The following is a 26,236-nucleotide window of genomic DNA, read 5'->3' as shown; positions in this document are numbered from 1 at the left end:
TGAAAAAAAGCAGTAATTGATACTTGAAAAAAGTTATTTCTCCAATATGATATCACATAACATATAAGCAGCAGACCTTTTTCTACACATGAAAACACAAGGTCTTAGTTATAGAAACAACACATTATTGCAATCCAACTTTTTTTAGACAAGAAGCACACTAAACAAAGGGATAAAACCTGTGTTGGTATAAAAGGAATATGACAATATAGGATAGGACAATCAACTTGGTTCTTGTTCCTCAACGTAAATCTTCCTGAATCATTGCTCCCAGAAGCATTTCTCTGGCTAGCAGAACTCCATCCAGACTCCAGGCCCGAGGTGGAGGGCCATAGTTCCTCCAGTTTCTTTCAATAGCTCAATCTTCAAGCAAATAGTTAGGGTTAACTACTAAGTAGGGATCTTCTTCATAGCTCTCACTTCCTTCTGTGGAGCCTTTCAATCCAGCCTGGGTGAGCTCAATTAGAACATGATCCTATGAAATACAAATGGTTGTCCTCAGTTCTTTAGCAATATTATTAAGAATGATAAGATACACAAGACCTGACCCTCCTTCTAAATGTCTGATTTTAACCAGGTTCCCTAGCATATCACATCATGTACTTAAAAATAACTTCAAAAAACATGATTTTATGATCATGTAATTATATAAATCCTGATAAATATGTTTACTATTCTATTTATCATTCAAAGTGTTTAATACTTAATATTATGTTAATTTTTAATTACCGGCCACTGAACTCTTTCATATACCACCCATTCATAATTCAGTTAGAAGTAGAATCTAAAGATAATTAACATAAAAATTTTCACTTTGATCTATTAACTAGTAAAAAAAAAAAAAAGTAGAACATGCCATGTGGCTTAATAAACTTGATGACAGATTTGAAGCCATGATATTGTAAGTCAGTCTAGTATGTCCACAAACAAGGACTCCTACCTAAGGCCCATAGAGAGGAACTCAGGAAATAGTGATTTGATCCTAAGATGGAAAACTCCAACAGTATGAGCACTAACTAATACCATTAAGATGGATTAGACACTTTCAAGTACTCTATGTACAAACACATCTTCACAGAAAGCACACTTGACCAGCCCAGTACAAGTTCCTTAGTCTTTTGTACCGAATTGGCTCAGGAGGTGAATCAAACTTAAAAACGTAAGCCCAATTTAGATCAGTTAGTTTTACAATGTGTCCCAATGTAGATTTTTTGCATGAATTATTTTTATCTTAACACTGATTCCAGGGCCACTAGGAAGGGAAGGGCTGGCCTGATGCAAACATACTGTCTACTAGACAGACAACTCTGAGCACACCACCCCCACTTCAGCTCTATTTTTATACATATTATTTATTAAATTTTGAATGGAATAGTTCTTAAAATCCCCCCACCTGTAATCACAGACTCATCTAGTTCTACAGGGAAATAGTTTATCAGATGATAAACTCTGATGTGTGACAACTATAATATTTATCAAGTGAGCACTGTGAAGTTAAATGCAATCTCTGCCATTTGAACAGAAAAACTCAATCATTTAACAAGTATTTGAACCCTTTCTGAGCTAGGCACCACTGCCTAGGGGGATTGACAAAATAAAGTCCCTGCCCTCATGGTGGCTGCACATTATTAAACACCTAAACAAAGACTATACTGCCAGGCAGTGATAAACACTTGAAGAAACAAGCAGGGTTAGGGGGTGACAGCAAGGAGGAAGTCTGCTATTTCAACAGATTAAGCAAGAAGCACTACTTTGAGAAGGCAACATTTGAGCAGACATTAGAATGGAGGAGGGAATATGGGGAAAGAAACAAAGGGCAAGTGTAAAAGCCTTCATACTTGGTGTGTCTAAGGAACAGTCACAAGGCCAGTGTCACTGTGAAGAATTGGAAAGGAAAGAAGCTATGAAATGAAGACAATGAGGTGGGCAGGGGCCTGCTTGTGTAGAAAGTTCTGCGGGCCATGGTACAGAGACTGATCTTATTCTAAACATGATGGAAGGAAGGCAGGGCACTAGAACAATTTCATTTGTTAAAAGACCTGTTTGGCTGATGGGCAGAGAGGCACTGCAAGGGTGGAGAGTTAGGAGGCACCTGTGGAACTCCAGGCATGGTGGCTTGGGTAGCTGTGATGGTGGTGAAGAGAGAAGAGAGAATACTGAAGGCAGGGTTCATGAGATTTGCTGATAAAAGAAAGTTGTGAGGGGATAGGAATCAAAGTTAACTCTAAAATGTCTGGCCTAAAGTAACTGAGTAAGTGAAACTACAGGGAAGTAACTGTTTTGAACACATTGAGTGTGAGATGCTTATTAATTTGTGAGTAAGCAGCTAGCTATATACATTAGGAATTTAGAGGACAGGTGAGAGCTGGAGATATAAATATGGGAGTCATCACAAATGGTTCTCAATTCATAGAACCAAATGAGTTCACTTAGGCAATGAATATAAATAGAAAAAGGGGTTTGAGGACTACGTATAGTACTTCATTTAAAAAGGGACAAGAGAAAGAGTCAGGAAAATAAAAAAGGAGGGACTTTCCTGGTGGTCCAGTGGTTTAGACTCAGTGCTTACACTGCAGGGGGCACAGGTTCGATCCCTGGCTGGGAAACTAAGATCCCACATGCCATGTTATGTGGCCAAAAGAGAAAAAACAGAATCACACAGCTCAAAATTAAAAAAAAAAAAAGAGAGAGAGAGAGAGAGTGAGAGAAGAGAGAAGAGGAGAAAATAACAGTGAGAAGATCCAGGAGAATATGGTGACTCAGAAGCCATGCAAACAAAGTATTTCTAGGAGTGATCAACTGTGACAGATGGTGCTGACAGGTTGAATACTGAAAATAGCCAACTGATTGGAGCAGTGAGACGGTATATATGTAATGGTCCTTTAAGAAATAGGAGAATGAACAGATGAGGGAAAAGTAATGGCAGCAGGAATTGCTACTGTGAGGTCAGTGCTACTGTGAAGTAGATAAGATAGAAGTTAAGAATTGTCCATTTGAGATCTGTGGTCATTAATGTAAAGTAAGAGTGAGTATATGATTGTATGCTTTTCTTCAGATACTTTTAACTTCTTAGATATAGGTATAGTAAACAAACTAGTTTTAACCAAAGTTGGAGTTTTGCCAAGCAAGTATTATAAAAGGAGAATGAATGAATTGGCAAGTATAAGAAAAAATATATGGGACAGACAGTAAACTGGTTAACGGGGAGACAAGAACAGGAGGAAGGATAAAATGCAGAATTTAGATGATAGTGGTCAGGCCGCTTGAAGGTTTATGGTAGAGTAAAAAACAAAGGTTAAAAACACTCAAATAGTAAGACCCTAAATTCACTTTCCCAGCTTTAACATAAATTCTGCTTATTTTGGCAGAAGAAATAAGTCAGTTAATTAGTAAGTCTCTTAAACAATTTTTAATTCTGACTAGACTCTCAGGATTCAAAATAAATGAACATCTAAGGAACCTATAAAGATATGAAACATGAAAACCTTCCCTCAATAATACCCCAGCAAACTTAATTATATACGTACATAGTGGGTGAGTCGATAAATGACTTTCTCAATGATTCTCTTTTTATTTATCAATTCCTCTTCAGAATCTATTTCTGATTCAATTTCCTTCAAGTACCAGTTAACAAGTTCACTCCTCTTTAATGCTGACTCATCCTCTTCTGCAAAAAAAAAATTCATTTAAAAAGGATTAAATTATCTTGGTAGTAAGCTGTTTTGCCAATTCTTGGGAGTTTGCATAAACAACAAACAAAATAATGTATAGATTAGATAACCAATCTGTCAGAAAACATATTTGCTAAAATAAGGTTTGCAATGTTCCACCTTAAGCCTGAAATAACCTTCCATATTAGTTCAATTAAAGTATCCTTACTTTATCCTGAAAAGAAAAATTTTAAAAAAATGAGATAAGAAATAAGTTTCTTAAAGCTATTATGATTTCAAAGTATGAAGGTGTTTCCTTCACTTTCTTATGCTTCACCACCCAGACAATGTTTGTAAACAGCAACTGAAAGCATAAATTGGGAATGAAGGATTCCATCCATTTAAAACAAAGCCATTGTAAAGAAGGAAGATTTTATATCTACAAAAAATTTGTTAAGTGCTTCCTTATATATTATCAGATCCCAAATTTGGCTTAACAAATATTAGAATAGGCCAAGGACATTAATAAAAATGAGTCATAAACCTCTGACAATGAACTTGTAGGGAAAACATCCAGGTTGGTAGATATGCTGACATTCCCTCAGATTTTGTTTGCCAAAGTGAGCTTGTCTTAAAAATTTATCATCTCTTCTGACAAAACAACACAATCTTTAGCAAACCACAGCAGTTTATGTGAATACAGCTTATGTAAATGACTCAGCACAGGAACAGCACTAGGTATGGCCTCACCTTCTTCCATCTTTCTGAGGTGAAGCACAATAAGGTTAGAGATTCGGCAGTATTCGGAGAAGCCCAGCCTCAAGGAAGCTTTTGGAACAGAATCTTGGTTCATGTCTTCACTGTGGCCGTTAATTCCACTCGCAGGAGCAGGGCTATCAGCATGACCTAAGTGAAATAGTAACGGTTTGAATCTTCTTCCTGTGCCAATACCCCCCGCTACCAGGTGCTTTTATAAATATACTATTCATATTTTAATACTAATTTTATTTTTTTTAATTTTATTTTATTTTTAAACTTTACATAATTGTATTAGTTTTGCCAAATATCAAAATGAATCCATCACAGGTATACATGTGCTCCCCATCCTGAACCCTCCTCCCTCCTCATTAATACTAATTTTAAAACAACCATATAATTATACCCAGTATTCAGTAACTGTACAAATAAATTAGAAGCAATTTTATAAATGCTACTAGTGAAGACAAAAACTCATTTGGAAGAAATGGGAAGAATGGGAGATAAAAGATTTCATGATCTAAAAGTGCATTTGCAATATTAAGTCCACTATCTCCATTTTGGTGTATTTTCTCTCAAGTCTTTCAAGCTTATATATTTTATATCAACTATTTGATTATATTTTAACTTATAAACAGTTAATAAAATTCATTATCTATTTTTCCCCTTTTTGCTACACAGACTTCATAACCATCAGTAAGTGTACTTTTATTACGATATCTTAGAGAACATTTTGGCCCCTAACTCTAGAACAGTCATGAACAGACACCTCACCATTGATGCCATCTGGGCCCTCATCAACCTCCATCTGGGCATCTTCTTCTTGATCGAGATTGACATCAGGTGTTTCCACACGGATGATTGATTTATTCAGTAATCTGAAAGCTTCCTTCACATGTTTAGGCTGAACCTAAACCAATCAAGATGATGAGGTAAACCAGTAAGCCAGTCTTTTTGATATACCAAACAGATTTTCTGCATATGAAATTTCAGTGACATTTTTGTTTTCTCACACTCTTCCTCTCACATGACATAAAAATATGAGATATTTATGGCAAACCATAAATTTACCAGAATGGCTAAAATGACCAGCAATATTGAGTGTTGAGGATGTACACTGCTTTCATTCACTGCTCTTGGGAATATAAACCATTACAATCATTGTGGGAAATCACTTCAGTCTTTACTAAATTGTGTATGCATACAGTCTATGACCCAATAATTCAATAACTCCACTCGCAGGTATACACTGAACAGAAATGTACACATATATACATCAGATGAACTAAAAGACATGTACATCTCATAAGACCCAAACTGGAGACTATTCACAAATGTCCATTTTAATAGAAGAATGAGCCAATCACTATGACACACTTACTGACAGTTATGTGTTTTTAACCACAACTGGGAGGGGGAAAAAGATTGAAAACAACTATCAGGAAAAGTATGGTTAGAGTACTATACAGCAATAAAGAAAAGAAAAAGGTTATCCTCAGAGAAGCAGGTAGCAGTGACTGTAAAGAAAAAGCTCAAAGGGTAGGTCTTGGAAATGCTAATAAGGAATGTTCGACTTCCTGATCTGGGTGTAGATTACACAGGTATTTCACTGAAAGCTAACCGAACTGTACACTTGTGATTTGTGCACTCTCTGTACTTATGTTTTGCCTCAACAAAAAAGTTCACTTAGAAGAAAAATTACAAGTCTATTTTGGGGGCAGGGGGCATTGTTTTAAGTCCTTATATAAATAACCAACAGTCTCTCTAAATATACTCCCTTCCTAACTAGCTGAGCCCCATAACAACAGATAAATCCAGCAGAGCACTTTTTTTTTTTTTTAAATACACTACTGCCTGCAAGGAAACTTTTAAGGCATTTTAGAGCAGTCAATATCAAGACATATCCTAGTAAACTTACTGGTCTATAAAAATAAAAAATAGTTTACGAAGAGAAAAATATCCAGTTACTTATGGGGGAGAAATTAATAATCAAGGGCTGGCCTCAGATTTCCCCAAGGGAACAACTAATGTCAGGATACAGTAGAAAAATTCGTACGAAAAGAAAGTATGAGACATAGGTTGTAGGTCAAGCCAATATGTCATTCAGGTAAAGACTACAAATAACCCTGTTGCACATAATACTCAGGGAAAGTTAGCCCCATGAACTCATCTATTCCACCAAACCCTTGAAAAAGGACCAAATTTCAATCAGCCAAGAGATAAATTAGGAAATCATAACAAATTTATCTTCAATGAGCTACGCATATATTTATCTAAAAAAACTATGACTTAAAAAACAAGCATGGGAATTAAGAGTGACAGAATACAATGTATATGGTATGACCTGAAGACAGAGGGTTTACGTAAAGGGAGATTCAAAGTGAATTTGCTGACTGCCTCCCACCCATAACAAATGAAAGTCAAAAGATGATAAATCAAGTGATGGATAACTACATTTGACTGTGCAAAGGAAAGCTGTAAAATTTACTAAAATCATGCCATTCAGAGGGAAGGGAAGAAAAAGGAAGATGAAACACACTAGTTTTAACACTCTTCCTGGTAGGGAACCAATAGAGAATGGAGGATATAATATAAAATTATAATAACAAAAGTAACCACTAAAATAAAACGTAAACTTTCTGAATCTCAGAACTGCACATACAAGCAAAAGCAAAGTTACCACATAATGAAAAATCATTTCAACTATAAAAAGAAAACAAATAAAAAACCCTCTCTCTCATATCAATAAATGTAAATGGGTTTAACATACATTAAAATAATATTAGTTTGGATCACAAAATAAAACCGAACTCTATGCTATGTGTGTGTGTATACACACTTAACTTACTCAGAAATGACCAAAAATAATAAAAAGTTATGCAAAGGAATATCAGAAAAAGAAAGCAAGGTAAGAGTTCAGGCCAAAAAGTATAAATGAGACCAAGAAAGTTAGGTAGTACACATCAAAATGAAAAGATAAGTGTCAGTTAAGAGAACAATATTAGTAAAGCTGAAACTATAGGATGTAAATGGATAAATACAAAGAGACAAAACTATATTACTGGTAGAGAAATAAAAAGTATTCATAACACACTTTAAACTTGCACTTTAGAGAAGATATGGTAGACCACAAACCCCACAAAAAAAAAGAAGGCCTATGTAATATAATAAGTTAACTTCCCCCTTCACAGATGTAAGGTCCCGTGGAGTAGGAAATGGCAACCCACTTCAGTATTTCCTGCCTGGAAAATTCCATGGACCGTGGAGTCTGGCGTCCACAAGGTCGCAGAGTTGAATTCAACTGAGCACACAGCTAAGCACGCAAACAGGGAACTAGGCCTTCCTTCAAAGTGCTCATGGAACATTTATGAAAACTGGCACTGGGGACTTCACTGGTGGTCAAGAATTAGCCTGCCAATGCAGGGCACATGGGTTCAACCACTGGTCTGGTAAGATTCCACATGCTGTAGGGCAACTAAACCCACATGCCACAACTACTGAAGCCCACGTGCAAGGAGCCTGTGTTCCGCAACAGGAGAAGCACAGCAATGAGAAGCCTGTACACCACAATGAGGAGTAGCCCCCACCTGCTGCAACTAGAGAAAGCAAGACCCACCAGCCCAAAAGAAAACAAACAGGGACACTGGGCTACACAGAAAGCATCCTAGAAACTAAATGAGAAATTGCCTAATCACAACGTAGTACTAAAACAAGCAACCAAAAAAATACATTCTAATTGGTTATTACTAAACTCTGCAAACTCTTAGAAATGGATACTTTTTTTCAGGAAAATATAGCTCACCCAAAACTGACCTAAGAAGAGAGAGAATATCTAGGCTCAAGAGTTTTACTTGAGAATTCCTATCAGTAAAAGCAGATTTTTATTTCACTTTATTTATGGTGGTATCACACAGCATGCAGGACCTTAGCTGCCTGACCAGGGACTGAACCTGTGCCCCCTGCAGTGGAGGTGCAGCGGCATCCTAATCACTGGACTGCCAGGGCATTCCCAGGCAGATCATTTTAATACAACGGAAAACCATTCTAGGATAGAGGAAAAATGGGGAAATTTTCCAAAAATTTAAATGAAGTAACAACCATGGTTTTTTGTGAGTACTGTTTAAAAATTCTAAATAACAGCAAGCAAATGCCAAATGCATTAAAAGAGTGGAATTTATTCCAGGAAGCCTTGATATTAGTCTATTTTCATTTTAATAGATCCAGGAGAAAAAAAATCATGATTAACTCATATACACTAAAGGGCTTTCCTGGTGGCTCAGACAGTAAAGAATCCACCTGCAATGTGGGGAACCTGATTTTGATCTCTGGGTTGGGAAGATCCCCTGGAGGAGGGCATGGCAACCCACTCCAGTATTCTTACCTGGAGAATCCCCATGGACAGAGGAGCCTGGTGGGTGACTGTTCATGGGGTTGCAAAGAGTTGGACTGAATGACTAAGCAGACATACAACACTAAAAAGATACTAGGCAAAAAACAAAACAATCTTCCTGACAGCAATATTCAAGATATGAAAAATAAATGTATAGTTCTTATTGATAAAAACATATCTCAGCCACAGAGCCAACTAAGAACAAGAAAAAAATGTCTAATTTCATAATTATTAGACATTATATTGCAATAGCAAAAGCCAAAGTAAATTAGTAGAGTCTACGGGAAAAGATTAAGTTTACTTTTTCAGTAAGACTAGAACCCTTTACCATTTGAAAAAAGAATGAAAATCTGGAAAATCAATAGACTTGAATGAAAAAGAAACTAAAGGCTTCATATAGTATAAAACTAGCATACAGAAACCAATAGTTGATATATACAAGCAACCACCAGTCAAAATATAAAATGGAAAAAAGTCTACCTTCAATACCAAGAAAAAAACAAAATACCAAGAAATAAATTCAGTAAGAATTATGCAAAAATCATAGGAAAACTTTAAAAGCCATTAAATGAAACAACACAAAACTTAAGTGGAAAGATAATGAATGAATCATCAGAACTGTTCACAAATGTTTGCTTTTCTCATTCTAGCCACTTGATAGGAAAGCACTTCTTTAACCACTTGAACTTAGGCATGGCTATGTTAATTCCTCTAACCAATGAAATTTGAGTGGCAGTGCCATGTCATTTCTAGATAGGTTAAGAAGCGGTGTATGATTCACCTTTTCTTCTATCTTCTATGATCATGGAAGTGTATGTCAACAGAGACTTATGTCAGCCTGAATTTCTGAGCAATGTGAAGAGAGCCTCTGGCTAACATAAATGAACATGAAGCATGAGCAAAAAAAATAATTGTTTCTGTTTTAAACAGCTGCAATTTTTAGTGGCATAAACTAGATTCTAATTGCTATCCTGTTTTCTTAGATAGGAAAAATCATCACTGAGATGTCAGTTCTTCTTATTAACAAATGTAACATGCTCTCAATATCTATAATTTGGTAGTATACTATTTTTATTTTAGTATAAAAATACTAAAAACTGAGTATCAAACACTGAGCTCAAGTATATGTTGGCCCTATATTCAGATTTTTTAAACAAAGATAAATGAATAGACAGCTTTAAGGGTATAATGCATTTCCTTACTACATGATATATTCAACAGTTAGAAAAAATCTAAGGGGTGGTATAATTACATAGCTTCATACATTTAGTAGCACAAGTATAGGAACAAGCCATGCAACTGGAGGAAAACCCATTTCAGGACTGAACAGAGAGGTCCTTGATTGCTGATAAGACTCTCCCCTTGCCTTCAGACAAACCGAGGAATTTGTCAGTATACAAAAACCACTGAATTCAGGACAAACAGGAGCAACAGGATAGGTATTAAAGAATTGGTTCTTGGGAGGGAGGAGGGTTCAGGATGGGGAACACATGTATACCGGTGGCGGATTCATTTTGATATTTGGCAAAACTAATACAATTATGTAAAGTTTAAAAATAAAATAAAATTTTAAAAAATAAATAAATAAAGAATTGGTTCTTGCCAATTAGGATTGTAGGGCCCAGTCTGAAGTAAGCAGAGGTGGCTGGAGCCTGGACATACTGCAGCTCAAGTCCAGAATCTGTAGGTGAGAATAGCAGTCTAGAGACAGAATGGTTAGTGCTTTCTTCAAAAGTTCCCAGGTTTTAAAGAAGCTGTGTATTTCATATATACAACAGAACATAACTCAGACATAAAAAGGAAAGCATTTGAGTCAGTTCTAATGAGGTAGATGAACCTAGAGCCTATTACACAGAAAGAGAAAGATAAACCTCCTATACTAAAGCATATATATGGAATCTAGAAAGATGGTACTGAGAAAGTTATTGCAGTGCAGCAATGGAGACACTGGCATAGAGAACAGAGACTAATGGACATGGAGGGCAGGGGAGGAAGGAGAGGGTGAGATGCATGGAAAGAGTGACAAGGAAACTTATATGACCATATGTAAAACAGATAGGCAATGGCGGGGAGGGCAAAGGAGGGGCAGAGAAGGGGAAATTCCCAAGTTTTTCAAACAAGTTCCTAGGATGCTTTCCTCTTAGTAAATATCAGTAAAAAAAAAAAAAAAAAAAAAACACCTAAGGTCATTAAGTTCACAACAGCCAAAAAAGACCACCACCAATGCAGTGGAACTAGCCGTACATTTAAAATATAAAGCCCCTCTGAGTAAAATATTGTGGCACCAATGCAAAAGAAGGTTGAAAGACCAAAGGAACAGAAAAAAAATTCAAGAGACTTTAACAGGCACAAGAATTTAATATAAAATAAAAGCATACCAAACCAGTGTGGAAAAGATAGATTGTTCAGCAAGTGGTGTTGGAACTAGGAAACTAGCTCAAAAAGAATCAACTGATTCATAGCTTACATCCTACAGCAGAATACATACCAAATGTTCGAAATGATTTAAATACAAACAATGAAACCATCTAAGTGCTTGAGGAAATCCTGAGAGAATTCTTTTATAATCTTAGACTAGGGGAGGCCTGTATAATAAAGTAAGTAAAAATAAACAAAGAATAGGATCATAAAATAAAAGGAAGTAGAGATGGCTTTTAAATATATGCAAAACACTCAATTTTACTCAGGAAATATATTTGTGTATATATCCATATTTATTTTCATATCATGTGAATTTTCTACCTACTAAAAAACCAAAAAAAAAATTTAAAAAAAAAAAAAAAAAAAGGGAAGAAAAATCTAACATATTCTCCAAGACTCATCAGTTCTACGACACTCATTTTAGGAAACATCACAATGGGAAAAAAAAATGGTACAAATGTTACCATAGTTTTTAAGAATTCCCCTCCACCATGACCTATTCTTTCTCTGCAGATTCCACTACATTCTTGCTAAACTTTCCTCCTTTCACTCTAAAAATGCATATCAAAATTCCATATGCCCTTCAGTGATCCAGTTCAAATGTTGGCATCTCCCCAAACCCTCCACCTTACTTAGGAAAGAATTTATTGATCTCTATACTCTCTGCTGATGACACTCTACCATAATAGCCTCTCTCATATTTCACATATTTAATTAAACATATGTCTTCTCCCACCAAATTATCAGCAATGGAAAACAGGGGCTCTTTTATTCATCTCTTAACCTATAAAGATGTCCATTAAATGTCTGAAGACTCAAAGAACAAGACAGTATCAAAGAATTTTGTAAACAGTAAAGCGCTATAGCAGAGAATCTGAAAATTAAACAAACACACCTGAGAAATGAAATCTATGGGACAAAAATGTGAATGAAGTCACCACAGTGCTTACTTCTGGGAAAGGGTATAAGTGAACTCCCTAAGATGTTATAAATCTATATTCTGAGCTGGGTGGCCACAAGGGTGTATGTAAAAAGTCAGAGCTGTACAGTCTCTTCTGTGAATTATACCTCAATCATACTATTTTAAGAAAAATAGCCAAACTCTTTCCTCAAACAAATCTTCCACTGTTTAAAAATATAAAGTTATATAAAGCAGGGCTGGTTTTCATGAAGCAGAGATAAGGGTGTGAATATCCTCTGACATGTACCTGTAAAACCCAGGGCTCAAAGAACAATTTAATATCCACACATTATACGAAACTAAGGAGGTAAATTCCCTTCTTAGGTGACTGGGGGCAACATTATCACATTTGTATCTGATGCCCAGAAGCCTAGCATACTGTTAAGGATTAAACATTGTAAGGTTTAAATCTTTATTGAACGAATGGCACTAATCTTGAACTCACCTCTGTTTGTACTCTATAATCTATGTCATGATTATCTCATTAATCTAACTACTACATTCAATAAATGCTTGACAGCAACCTTCTTTAAGGGAAAGCCCCCAGGGTCAGGAGTCATGTATTCTATGAGAACTCAACAGTTATATAAAAATAAATCTGCAGTGAATGCTAGTATGTTCTATACCAAAAATAAAAACACACTTAAAGCCAAATATCAATTTCTCTTTCCCATTATGTTAGAGTGATTTTGATACCTCATCACAGCAGTGCATCCGAGCCATCGCTTCAGAGAGACGGATCATGCTCTCAAGCTGTCGCACTGTAATCCTCCATGAAGACTTGGTTACCCCAGAACCATCCCTCTGGCGGAGGCGTTTATACTGTTCCACAATGAAGTCCTCTGACTCTTTAGAAATCTGTTTCAGAACAATGATGAAGTCAGAGCATTTCTACTTAATGGAAGCTGCATTAAACATGAAGGTTAAAAGGTTCCCAGATGGAGATACTCTGGGGGAACTGAGAGGGTCAAGACTTTGAAATCAATGACAAGAAATTAGTCCTGAAATACCTTTCAAAAGAAACTAACACAAAGGAGGACTATGAATTCCATGCACTAATTTTACGAATAGGAAGACAGTAGAGTTAGTATTTCAATATGTAAGTATTTCAATAGTATTTCAAGCCACTCTGTGGCTTCTCCACATTCTATTGTTTCAGTTACCTATGGTCAACTGTAGTCTAAAAATACTAAATAGAAAATTTCAGACAGAAACAATAAGTTTTAAATTTTGTGCTGTTCTGAGTAGTGTCATGAAATCTTAGTAGCTATCCAATGTCTCACCCAAGATGTGAATCATCCCTTTATTCAGAGTATCCACAGTGTATATGGCACTTGCTTATTAGTCAGTTAGTAGCAAACTCAGTTGTCAGATCAACTGTTATGGCAACAGTGTTTATGTTCAAGTAGCCCTTTTTTACTCACTAATGCTTCCCAAGTGCAGGAGTAGTGATGCCAGCCATTTAGATATTCTCTTACTGCGCTAATAACTTATAGGAAAAACCATAGTATTTATAGGGTTTGGTACTATCTGTGATTTCAGGTATCCACTTGGGATATACATATCAGCTATTTCAGTAAACCTTATCATTTGTTCAATAATAACAACAAAGTAACTAAAGGATACTCAGTTTTTCAGAGCAAGGAACTAAGTATTAAGGAAGCAAGCCAAAGTTATAGAGCAACCAGGTTAGTCATGGAGAACAAATGCTTCTACAAACAAAAGTGATATTCTACCCTTTCCTTGGGACAATGAGACTCAATTCTGATATTATGGATTATCAAGTGAAGGTGATAGACGATTAAAATCTAAGCATAATTCCCAAAAGTCAAGCCAGAAATAGTGTAGACATTTCAACAAGAATGAAATGAAAATTTTTTCTATATTCTATTTTAGGAAAATGCCAAACAACATATGCATTATGGATTTTTTTTTTTAATGTAGGTGGGAGAGGGGTTCAGGATGAGGCTCACATGTATACTCATGGCTGATTCATGTCAATGTATGGCAAAAACCACTACAATATTGTAGTAATTAGCCTCCAATTGAAATAAATAAATTAAAAAAATAATAACAAACAAACAAAAATAAACGTCCAAGTGAGCACCCTGAATCCAGTGCAGGTTTAATCCAAAGATCTACATCAATTACTGTAAAGGTAGTTATTTATGTTCATTACAATGAACTAGAGGAATCCAAGTTTTTCCTCAGAGAAAGATTCAAGAGCATCTGTAGACTACTGATTTAAGCATACACAATTTTAAGATTCTTAGGAATAATGATTGAAATAAAATCTAGTTTGTTTGGTTATTCAAAACTCTTCACTCATAAAAACCTTTTTATTAGCACCTAATTAGTAGAAGAAATGGAATTTTTCAGACTTTTAAAACACTTTTTCTCAAGACGTTTTTGCTAAAGAAATAAACTGTTATCCCACCCTCCCAAAAAAGCCCAAGCAAACCCCCAGATCAAGCCAATCAACCAGCCATAAAAAATCCTCAAATCAGGTTCAGTTAATTTCCAAGTAACGCATCTGTTTAAATGCCACATACTCATCATGCCTGAATACAGTACAAAAGGGCAGGTTACCTTGGGTTTAAACTGTCTTGCAAAAAGAAGATACCTCCTGATCTCATCAAGGGAATACACACGATCAATGGAATCCTCAATTCTTGAATGCAAGTCTACTATTCGCCTGGCAATAGCATAATCTGTAACCTAATTCCAAACAAGAAAATCACTTTGATCAGTTATAATAACATCCACTCCAGACTATCCCAGGCATTAAGAAATTATTTGTAGCATGATAACCTCAAGCTTTAATATGCCACCATAAGATATATTAATGGGTTCAAGTTTCTGAGCAAAGTTTAATACCAGTTTCATCCAAAATCAAATGCTTCAGTGTATAGCTGTGCCTTACTCTAATTAAGACTATTTCTGAAGAAATTAACTGACTTACCTAATCTGACAGAAATAAGAGTTGTAGTGCCCTCAGTAAACGCCAGGCTCTATTGCCTTAAGTGTTGTTCCTCACAAAAACCTTATTAGGTAGATAACATTACCCCATTTTACAGATAAGTAAATTGAGGCCTGAAAAAATTAAGTAACTTGTCCAACATCACAGTTAGTAACTGAGCAAGGATTTGAAGAGTCTAGCTTCAGAATATGTCCTCCTAGCCACGATATCATGCTGCCACTTATGAATATATGAGGATAATCATCATAAAACTGTTACTAACATTGAATAAAATACTAAAAATATGCAATTTACTCTCAAATGGTATAGAAAAAATGTAGAGATACACAGAGCAAATGGTAAAGCAAATAGGGCAAAAACCTATGTGAACTGAATAAAGGGTATATGGGTACTATATTCATTATTGTATTTCCTGCAACTTTTCTGTAAGTTTGAAATTATTTCTAATTAAAAAGTTAAAAGTAAATAAATTATGTAGAGACATAAATATATGAAAATCAGTCAATGCCCAACGATGGGGGGTGGGGACTGGGTTAAACATTTTATATAGATTTGTGAAGGAAAAGAACCAAACCCAAAGATAGTACATGAAAACTCTCTAACATTCACATTAATGGAAGGCAAATTTTATTTAGATAAATTTAAAACTTTACTGTAAGCAAGAGTTATTTATTCTGCCTAAAGTAATGTAGACTCTCCATGCTCAGTAATTACAAGTACAATATTACCTTCTAAGGTCATTCTGCAGTTCTGCATACATCTGAGATATGCAACATTGTTAAATATTTAAGTCTAAGTAACTCTAATACTTGGCTTCCCTTGTGGCTCAGCTGATAAAGAATTCGCCTGCAATGCAGGAGACCTGAGTTCAATTTCCGGGTTGGGAAGATCCCCTGGAGAAGGGAAAAGCTACTCACTCCAGTATTCTGGCCTAGAGAATTCCATGGACTGTATAGTCTATATATACAGTCCGTGGGTCACAAAGAGCTGGACACGACCGAGTGACTTTCACTTTCTTTCAACTCTAATACTAATATGTCAGAATGTAAGTAAATCCACAATTTTACATTCAGTCTTAAAACTGCTACATAATTAGAAAAAAATGTGACACATACGATAATTTGACAGGAAGATATAGGGAGACAAATGACTCATAATTTGTGGAAAAAAAGGAAAGTTGTTTGGTATCCGAATTCTTTTCAACCTTAATGAAAAAACAAACAAAAGTCTAATAAAAATATTAAAGGGTATGGTTGAGAACTGTGGTTTTTTTTTTTAGAATTAAAAAGCAACAACAAAAACAACAAACTTGATATTCCTTAATACAATTAAACAGAACCATCAATTAAAGTGATTCCGAGTTGCTTAATAAACCTATCTAATCCTGTGCCATTCAGAGATATGAAAGGTCAGTGCCAACGCATGCACCAATTCTTCACGAGTACATCTTCCAGGCTTGTCTCGATCAATTACTCAAACTGGAAATAATAAAGGAAGCTCAGAGGGACGGCTCATGTAGTTACCTCATTACATTCATCCACAAGTATAAAGAAGAGATCAAATCGCGACATGATAGGAGCTGACAAATTTATATTCTGTTTCAATGATTTTGATCTGTCATAGTGTCCACTGATGGGGTTTGCTGCTGCCAAAATGGATGTCCTGGCATTCAGAGTAGCCTGACCACAAAAGGAAAAAAATCATGACAGGTTTAAAGACAACTGGAATGGCATATGACAAACCTCAACATCATTCATAATTAATGAAAACCAAAATAATAAGATATCATCTTTCATCTACTGAATCATCGAAATCAAAGTCTGATATAGCAACAGGTATCCCCATACGATGGTGCTGGTATGATGTGTATGCCCTTTAAGCCAGTTATTTCTTACTAAGAATTGATCTTGCAGCTAGATATAGGAAGAGGCATACAATGCTTACAATGTTGTTTGTAATACAGAAGGCTGGAAATGACCTAAACATTTGTCAACTTTATTTCTGTTACAATTGGAAGCACACTTTAGTGAAGACTACAGAGAAGCTTTGAGGAAATTTTGAAAGAGCTGAAAATTTCACCAGTACTTCCTCTACTTTGTTTCATAAATTAATTTTCACAGTACCTTTAACAGCACCTGTAATTTATAGTCAAGTGCTCTACCCCTGAGCTATGCCCCCAACACCTGTAATTTGGATTAATAAGCCTCAGGGCTGTGTTTTCCATTTCAATAAACAGCATTTCATGTTGAAGTAATGAATTTTATTCAAGTGATCATCTCCAGAGCTACACTAGTCTACAAGGCTAAGGCATGATGCAGTGGAACAGAAGTGGACACACATACCTTCACTCCTGCTTTGGTGATAGAGATGGTTTGCTGTTCCATAGCTTCATGAATAGCAACTTGATCCCGCACATCCATCTTATCAAATTCATCAATACAACATACACCCTGTAATCAAATAAGCCTGGCATAAGAAACTTCCTTTCAGATGTCAAATGGCAAGGAAACTCAAAGTTTGCTACCATAATGACTTTAAACAACTAAGGTAAGTAAGCAATCCCAATTCCCTCTATTAGAGTAAGGCAGTACACGATCCCCAAGGGAACCATACAACTTTCAACTCACTTTAAACTCTAGTTTGCCCTTTAAGGGCAAAACTAAAAACAGGCAGTTACTTATTGCAGTTCTACTCAACATCAAAATGTTGTGTAAATCTCAGGGTCAAAACATTCTGGATCACTTCAGTGTTGATTTTAGGCTCAAAGTGAAGGATGAAATTGGAACATGTTTGTATCTACAGCTACAATTTACATGCATTCACAGATCTAACTGATCTATGACAAATACATGCAAAATGCAATAGATATACTCATAGATGTATCACAGTCTAGAAAGGAAAAAGTGCTGAGACGTACTAGTAGTCATAGCAAACAACAAGCTCAGGGCAGGCAATATATTCTACAGAAGTTCAGAAAGTGTTGACTAATGATGATAATCTCAATTTCTAGATTAATAAAACCATAAATTATTTACTAAAAGTATTTTATTTTTTCTTGAAAAAGAACACCTTAATAGGAACTTATAGGTCTTTATTGATAGGGTAGGTGATATTCTGATTTCTTTCTATCTAATCAGGTAAAATGTTCTTACATTATCAGCCAGCATCAAGGCTCCAGCCTCAATGACAAACTCATGAGACTCTTCATCTCTCACAACAGCAGCGGTTAAACCAGCAGCACTGGACGCTTTGCCGCTGGTGTAGACAGCTCTGGGACTGAATTCCTCTACGTGCCTGTTCAAGGTTATCATATTCATTAATATATGATTATAAAGCATCCTTTTCAGGATTATCAGCTTGATACAGTTTACATCAAATAAGAATTTAAGAGAACATTTGGAAAAAGCATTAAGAAAATGCAGTTAAGATAAATGCCATAGATCAAATAGAAAGTCTTTTCTCCTTTGGTCTTCTGAATAGACTAAATCCATTCCTGTCAAGGAAGATGAAATTCATACACGACAAAAACATCAATTAATAGTTTGGCACCAGTAATCTATTAGAAGACCTTGCACTTAAAAAATGAAAACAAACAAAAAACAACAACAAAAACAGAATAGATGTGAAATTTATTCCAAAAAAGGGAAGGTTGTCTTAACAACTAAGAAACAATAATATGCCATATTAAAAAAGATAAGAAGCATTATAATAGATGTTAAAAAAATGTGAAAAAATCTAATACCCTTTCATGATAAAAACTCAAGTAATTACAAGAGGCTTTCCCTCAACCTGCTAAAGGGCATTTATGAAAACCCACAGCTAACATCATACTTACTAGTAAAAGACTGAATGCTTTTCCCCTAAGAACAGGAATAAGACTTAGGCGTCTATTCCTGCCACTTCTATTCAACATTACACTGAAAGATTCAGCCAGGGCAATTAGGCAAGAAAGAGAAAAAGGCACTCAGAGTTGAAAGAAAAAAGAACTATCACTATTTGCATTTGACATGATCTTGCAGACAAGTTAGATCCACTAAAACACAACTAGTAAGTCCACAAAAACAGAATAAATCAGTTTGTGCATGTTGCAAAATAAAAGTTTAATAGTTGTATTTCTACACACTTGTGACAACCTGAAAATGAATCTAAGAAAACAGTTCTATTTATACTAGCATCATAAAGAATAAAATACTTAGGAATAAACTTAATAAAAGAAGCACAGGCACATACACTGAAAACTACAAAGCATTACTGAAATTAAAGATGACCTAAATAAATGGAAAGATAACCCATGTTCATGGATCAAAAGACTTAATATCGTTAAAAAGCAAATATAATCAGGTACAACACAATACTGCTCAGAGGCAACACTGTAGTACATCTTTTGTGGTGGCAATGGGGAGATGGGAGGCGGGAGCAACAGAAACGAAGAAAAATAAAGAGAGTTCATTTAATATAGGACTATTATCTTCAAACCTAGAACTCAGTCCATGATATACTTGAAGGAAATAATATTTAATTATAAAACTTCAGCCAAAAATTTTATGTTCTAGAACACTGCCATGTTAAAAATTTCCCAAATAAAGGAAAGGCAGCTTGATACAGTATGAAGAGCACATGCTTTGCAATCAAAAGCTGAATTCATGGCTTAGAGCCACCTGTCAGCTCTAAGGAATTAGACAATTTACTGAGAACTCAGAGTTTTGTTTGCCTCCCTGAAAAAAAAGACAGTATTATATGCCTGTCTGAATGTTGGTAGGGTATGACATAATACACAGACACACACATACACAGACTCACACAGCACCAAGAACACAAGAGGTGCTTGTGTTGCCATTATCTTGACCTCTAAGTTTCTTAAAAGTTTGAAAGTAAGCCAGTACTTATACCTTTTAAAAATAAGCAGAAACTGCTAAATTCATATTGGTAAGTTCAGCACAAAATGCCTCATTTTTATCACACTGTTTTTGGAAACTGTCCTGTATAAGAACTGTGAAGACATTTGTATTCTTAATCTCAGCAATCCTATGCCTAGGAATTTACCCAAAGGAAATTAATAAAATAAAAACTTATACACATTATGATGTTCACTGTATTTGATCATTAAAATAAGTTACTGTTAAGTTGTCTAATATCAGGGTAGGGGAATTATCTTTTAAGCTATAATATGCCAACAAAAAACAATTGTGAAAATAGAGAAACATTGAAAAGAATTTAAAGTATTAATTAAAATTAAAAATATGCATGCTGTGACTTATAACCATGGAAATATATATATATTCATACATTCAAAGAGTTTTATACAAAGATTAAAAGAATTCTATGTGGGATTGTAATTACAATTTTTACGTATTCCAAAATCTGTAAAATGTTGTTACATTCTCCTTAACAAATTAAGGTGGACTTTAACCCAAGAGAGTTTTTGAAAGCCTGTAACTATGCGTATTGTTTTCTTTGTTGTACTATCGCAGGCACTTACTTGAGAAACTGGCTCTTAGCTGTACTTGGGTCACCAACAATGCAAACATTTATATCCCCTCGAAGAGAGGTCCCTTCCCCTGTTGTCTTTGGGACACCACCAAAGAGCATCAGCAAGACACCCCGTTTTACTTCATCATTACCTGAAATAAAAACCCAAGGTATTTTTCAACATGAGTTTAAACAATTTCACAGGACACTACAAAGGCATGTTTACCAACCAAAAGTGCAGAGGTAGCTGAAGCAAAGCTAAGACCAAAGTAAAAATATCTTTCTGGTTTCTCATTTTGATCTTGGTTCTCGTCCTATGAATGTAAAGTCACCTATCACTGTACTAATACCTTCACCTGAAGCAGATGCTGATGCTCACCATTCTAAGAGTTTTTCCTTGTATATAAGTCCTGCTTCCTACATAAAGTCTTTCCCTATGTCACAGTCCTCAAATATCTCTCCCCATAAATAAACTATGTCCACTACAGCCTACCATATTTGCTAGTTCTTTCCAACTGCAGGTTATACGGTTCTATCAAGAGTTTCAGGAAATGATCCATGACTTACCTCTTTTGTATCAGGAATAGTGACCCTATAAATACAAGCTAATTAAACTGATATAGATTAGGCAAGATGCTGAATGTGGTCTACAGCTGCTTCTAAAAACTGTTTTTAAATACAAGAAGGAAATGAACAATTAAAAAAAAAAAAAAAAAAGACAACACCAAATTTTAGAAATGTGGTATTGGAAGAAACATTCTTCTGTCTTAATTATTATGACTTTCTGTGAATGCCATCAATGAAATGCTGGCACATGTACAGAAAGGACTTCTTAGAAGCAGAAAATTTAAAATCCATTCCAAAAACAAAATTTCTCTGACTTATAACCTGTATGAAACAAATGAGTTGGAGGTGTGGTAGTTTAAAATAGCCCACAAATTATTTGATAATCCTCATTTCTAGATGGAGCTTAATTCTCCTCTCCTAAAGTGTGACTGGGCTTAGTAACTTGGTTCCCACAAATAGCATATGGTGGAAGAGAAAGTGTATAACTTCTAGCACTAGGTCTTGAGAAGCATTTTGCTTCCTCCTTGCTCTGCTCTTCTGGACTGCATGCTCTGAAGGAAGCCAGCTGTTGTGCTATGAGGACACTGAAACAGTCCAGTGAAGAAATTCATATGGTAAGGAATTAAGGCTTCCAGCTAACAACAAGCACTGACAGATAAGAGTGAGTGGATCCTTATAAGTGGATCCTCCAGCTCAAGTCAAGCCTTCAGATGACTACAGCCCTAGGTGACATCTTGGCTGCAAAATCTACAAAGACTGACCAAGACCACACAGCTAAGTTTCCCTCAAATTCCTGACCTACAGACTGTATGAAATAATGCTTGTTGTTTTAAACCATTAAATTTGGGATAATTTGTTACGTAGCAATAGATTAATTTATGGTGGGGGAATGGAACAGTATAAAAATTTGATACCTACTCATTCTAAGGGAGGATACTCTAAAACCCACAAAGGATTATTAATATTAAGGATTTCAGTTCAATTACACTGACCAAATATTTAAGCAGAAAAAAAGGCTAATTTTCAATGATTAAAAATACATACCTAAGACAAATAACCATAATCTTATGAACTCTTGCCATTACTTCAACTGAATATGCTGCTGCTGCTGCTGCGGCTAAGTCGCTTCAGTCGTGTCCGACTCTGTGCAACCCCAGAGACGGCAGCCCACCAGACACAACTCTGTGCGACCCCAGAGACGGCAGCCCACCAGGCTCCCCTGTCCCTGGGATTCTCCCAGCAAGAACACTGGAGTGGGTTGCCATTTCCTTCTCCAATGCAGGCAAGTGAAAAGTGAAAGTGAAGTCGCTCAGTCATATCTGACTCTTAGCAACCCCATGGACTGCAGCCTACCAGGCTCCTCTGTCCATGGGATTTTCCAGGCAAGAGTACCGGAGTGGGTTGCCATTGCCTTCTCCGTCAACTGAATATAGAGGGATGGAAAAAAAACAAAAATAAAGCATGAGATCTGAAAAGTTAGTCCTATCCTTCAATGCACAAGGGATTTAATGACAGTGAACAGCTAGTAACCAAGAGCTAAGAAAGTGTGAAAGCAGAAACCACAAAGTATAGGCACAGTTGTTGTTTAGTCGCTAAGCCGTATCTAACTCTGTGACCCCATGAACTGCAGCATGCCAGGCTTAGGCACAGTACATATAACCAAAAAAAATACAAAATCTCTTCCCATTGTGAAAACTAACAAGAAAAAAGAGATCAGGATGTTAATCTGGCATTAAGAATATATTTAAGTGCAGTTCTGTCCTAAAGCCAGAAAAAGACTAAATGATTTCTTCTTTTTTCAAAAGAAAACTGGCAAAATACACACAACATAAAATTAACCACTGCAACCATTTTTAAGGGGTTCAGAAGGGGTTTAAGTACATTCACTATCTTTTACAACCATCACCCATTCACTTCTAGGACTTTTCATAACCCCAAACACAAATTCTATTCATTAAACAATTCCCTATTTCTCTCCTCAGCAGGTAATCTTTTTCTACTTTCTCTATGAATTTACCTATTTTAAGTATCATGTAATATCTGTCCTTTTATAAATGACTTTTAAGAACTCCATCTAAACCCACTAAAAACCTTTTAACATCTGATTTGTGTATTTTAAGAAGTCACATGTTGCTGTTTTACAAACATTACTTTGACTTCAAGCTTATTTCACACATAGACTTCTTACCATGTATAGTAGGGAACAGGCTTGTACAAAGATTGTGGTACAGATTTTTATCTTGACTCATTTCAAACACTTTCTCCCACTCCTTCACAGTCATTTGGTTCTTAATGCTCTCAGCTGTCTGTTCCTCATCTCGGAGCTCTTTTCCTCCAAACTGAGGGGGAGGAGAAAGGAAAAAAATAGTAGATTTTTGAAATATACAAATAGTCAAAATAATGTGAAAGAGAAGAAACATCAGCACAAACAAAATACATCCTGGGAGGTCAAAATCTGTTGCCTGTAAAGGTTTTTTTTTTTAAAAAAAACCTTCTAACCAGAAAGGCCTAAGTTAGCCAAAATACCAAAGAGCTTGTCATCTGTCCAGTGATTTATAAATAACAAAAAAAGCTACCACCATTGTTTTGCATTGCTATCTAAATGAATCCAGATGCTCAAGAGATGAGCCATAATAAAATGGTAATCGTTGTTATGAAGATGAGAATGAATAGAATTATTATGTGCACTCATTTCCCAACACTGGACTATTTTCCAAACTTTTTCTCATTGCTTTCCCACCCTGCAAACAAAATTAAGTTCTCAACCACTATAATACCAGGGGGTCAATCACTCTCAGAAAGAGTAATTTATAAGCTATTTCCCAGATTACGAAATTTTTCTATTTGTACTTTCTCAAGGAGTGTGACAGAGGAAATGTAACAATTAAAAAACAAACAAGACCACCCCCACCTCCAGAAAAACCACCATTAATAATAATAGCACCAATACGCTTAAAGCACTCAACTTTAACACACAAAAATAAGTAAGACTTTTCCTTAAGGTCAGGAAAACAAGGCATGAAAAAATCTGGTTTTAGAACTCAAGAGCAAATCTCAACCCAAGCCCTTGTCTTTAACACTGAATTTACAGCAGCCTCAGGTAATGTCTTTCTTAAGCTTTGCCATTCTACTAAGACACTCACTCACCCTTGGGTTGGTTGGTGCAACACAGCAGGCAAGAAAGACCAGCCTGTATGAAAGGTCTCTAACACCAAGGGCCCGGAGACCTCGAACACCTTCTGTCTCATATCCATCAACACCACTGACTCGGGAATCAGTTTCTGCACGTGCTCCTGAAACATTGAATGACAGGTTGTTTCATAGCTAAATACTGAAGGTACTGATAATCAAAACTTCTCAGATAAATAAAACCAAAAAATCTAAAATTTCATTTAGGCTTTGAAATTCTCAGAACAGTACCTTCTATAGCAAAATCAGTTAGTCTTTGTTATCATTACAATTCCTTGCTCACTCTGATTGGTAGCCAAAAATAAGACAAGCAAGAGGCAAGAAGCTAGATGTTCTGCAATAACTGAGAATTTGTTAAACTTGAGCCACAGATTACTGACCTGGTGTGCTAAGCTTAGACACGTCAGGCACAACAATCAGCGTCCCTGTAAAGTCACATTTGTCACCAGCTTGAGCTGACTCCACAGCTTCAGCCCTCAAGATTACTTCTAAACTGCGGGGGATACTCCCTCGAGGAAGCTCAGCTTGAGTCTCTTGAATACGAACCTATGACAGAGACAAATAAATGGCCAAGGATGAGAAGAGATCTCTTTCAAGTGCCATGTGATCTAAATTAAATGCACAAACATTGATATATCCTAAATTATCTTACCAGTTGGCAGACTTTTGACATGTGCCAACATTCATCTTAAAAAACTCTTTTCAATTTAGTAAGAGATTACGTCTACTTGAAAACTGCAACTTCACTTTTACCCTCATTAAACAACACATATTTTGTTCTCTTTGTTGAAATTTACTTTAATTATGTGTTTTGGGTCCCATCCTCCTCTAAATTGTCAGCAAAATTTTATGAAAATTTTCACATCTATTATACCCTCCACCTCAATGCAACTGTTAACATTACTTAAGATACACATATTTTTACTGTATTATTTGAAAGAAGCTGCAAAAATCAAGATATTTTACCCCTAAATATTAAAGCACTCATTTCCTAAGAATAAAGACAATCTCCTATGTAACCACAATGCCATCAATCACATCAAGGGTTTAAGTATTTAATTCCATGTCTTCTATTATCCAGTCTACTTTCGTATTTTCCGAATTGTTAAGAATGTCCTTTATTACAGCTGTTTCCCCATCCCGCCAACCTAAATTCATATTTTGGTATTTGGTTTTTATATCAAGTTCTTTATCAGATACAAAGCATCTCTTACCCACAATTATGGGTAGAGTACAGGCTTCTTACTAACCAAGTATCAAAATAATACAAGAAAACTATGTAAAGACTAAAAGTTGAATTTAATATTATTTATTTTAGTCTGGTTCTCATTTTCCTAGTGCTTGAGCTGCTGCAACTTTTCTTTCCTCCTTGCATATTCCAGAGTTACTCAGTCCTAAAAAGACCTAGCCCCTTCATTCTTAACTGCTACCATCTATCTCTTGCCCAGGTAACTACAACTGCCTGTTAGTCTCTTTGTTAAATACTACCACTGTTGTCCCATTAATCTTCCTGAAACGAAGAAAAATACACATCTTCTGAAAACGTATTCCTCTTGCTTTTCAAAACAGGTCCAAACTTCTCAATTTGAGGATCCAAGCATTTCCATGCCACGCATCAAATCATCTCTCAGACAATTTGGCTCCTCTACTTTAATCATGATAATCCCCATAGCTGTTAACAAGCATGTCCATTTTCACCTGTACTTTTACTTACGCCTTCCTCCTTCTTAACCACCATCTCCCAATCTTATACCAAGTCTCTACTTCTTCAGTTTCCATAACTCTAACTTACAGTGATAACTAATAATAAGTTAGTGTTTATTCTTTGACAAATGTTTTATTTGTCTGAAGGA

At 35.7% G+C, this 26,236-nt stretch overlaps 1 protein-coding gene across 1 annotated transcript in view; it reads right to left on the bottom strand.

Annotated features, from left to right (window-relative positions):
* Positions 1–26,236, bottom strand: part of MCM6 (minichromosome maintenance complex component 6) — a 34,303-nt gene continuing 8,067 nt past the window's right edge. The window contains exons 5-17 of the mRNA XM_019973417.2: positions 24,764–24,929; positions 24,342–24,487; positions 23,383–23,533; positions 20,638–20,779; positions 18,311–18,452; positions 17,501–17,608; positions 16,682–16,837; positions 14,768–14,896; positions 12,875–13,036; positions 5,181–5,316; positions 4,401–4,556; positions 3,528–3,667; positions 1–475 (exon numbers count right to left, since the gene is read on the bottom strand). Coding sequence (XP_019828976.2) covers positions 359–475; positions 3,528–3,667; positions 4,401–4,556; positions 5,181–5,316; positions 12,875–13,036; positions 14,768–14,896; positions 16,682–16,837; positions 17,501–17,608; positions 18,311–18,452; positions 20,638–20,779; positions 23,383–23,533; positions 24,342–24,487; positions 24,764–24,929 — 1,851 coding nt within the window. The 3' untranslated portion in view covers positions 1–358. The remainder of the gene's footprint in view (positions 476–3,527; positions 3,668–4,400; positions 4,557–5,180; positions 5,317–12,874; positions 13,037–14,767; positions 14,897–16,681; positions 16,838–17,500; positions 17,609–18,310; positions 18,453–20,637; positions 20,780–23,382; positions 23,534–24,341; positions 24,488–24,763; positions 24,930–26,236) is intronic.

This window comes from Bos indicus, chromosome 2 (genome assembly GCF_029378745.1).
Source record: "Bos indicus isolate NIAB-ARS_2022 breed Sahiwal x Tharparkar chromosome 2, NIAB-ARS_B.indTharparkar_mat_pri_1.0, whole genome shotgun sequence".
Taxonomy (NCBI): Eukaryota; Metazoa; Chordata; class Mammalia; order Artiodactyla; family Bovidae; genus Bos; species Bos indicus.
Note: the sequence above shows the minus strand (reverse complement) of the source record. Positions and strands in the feature narration are given on the sequence as shown.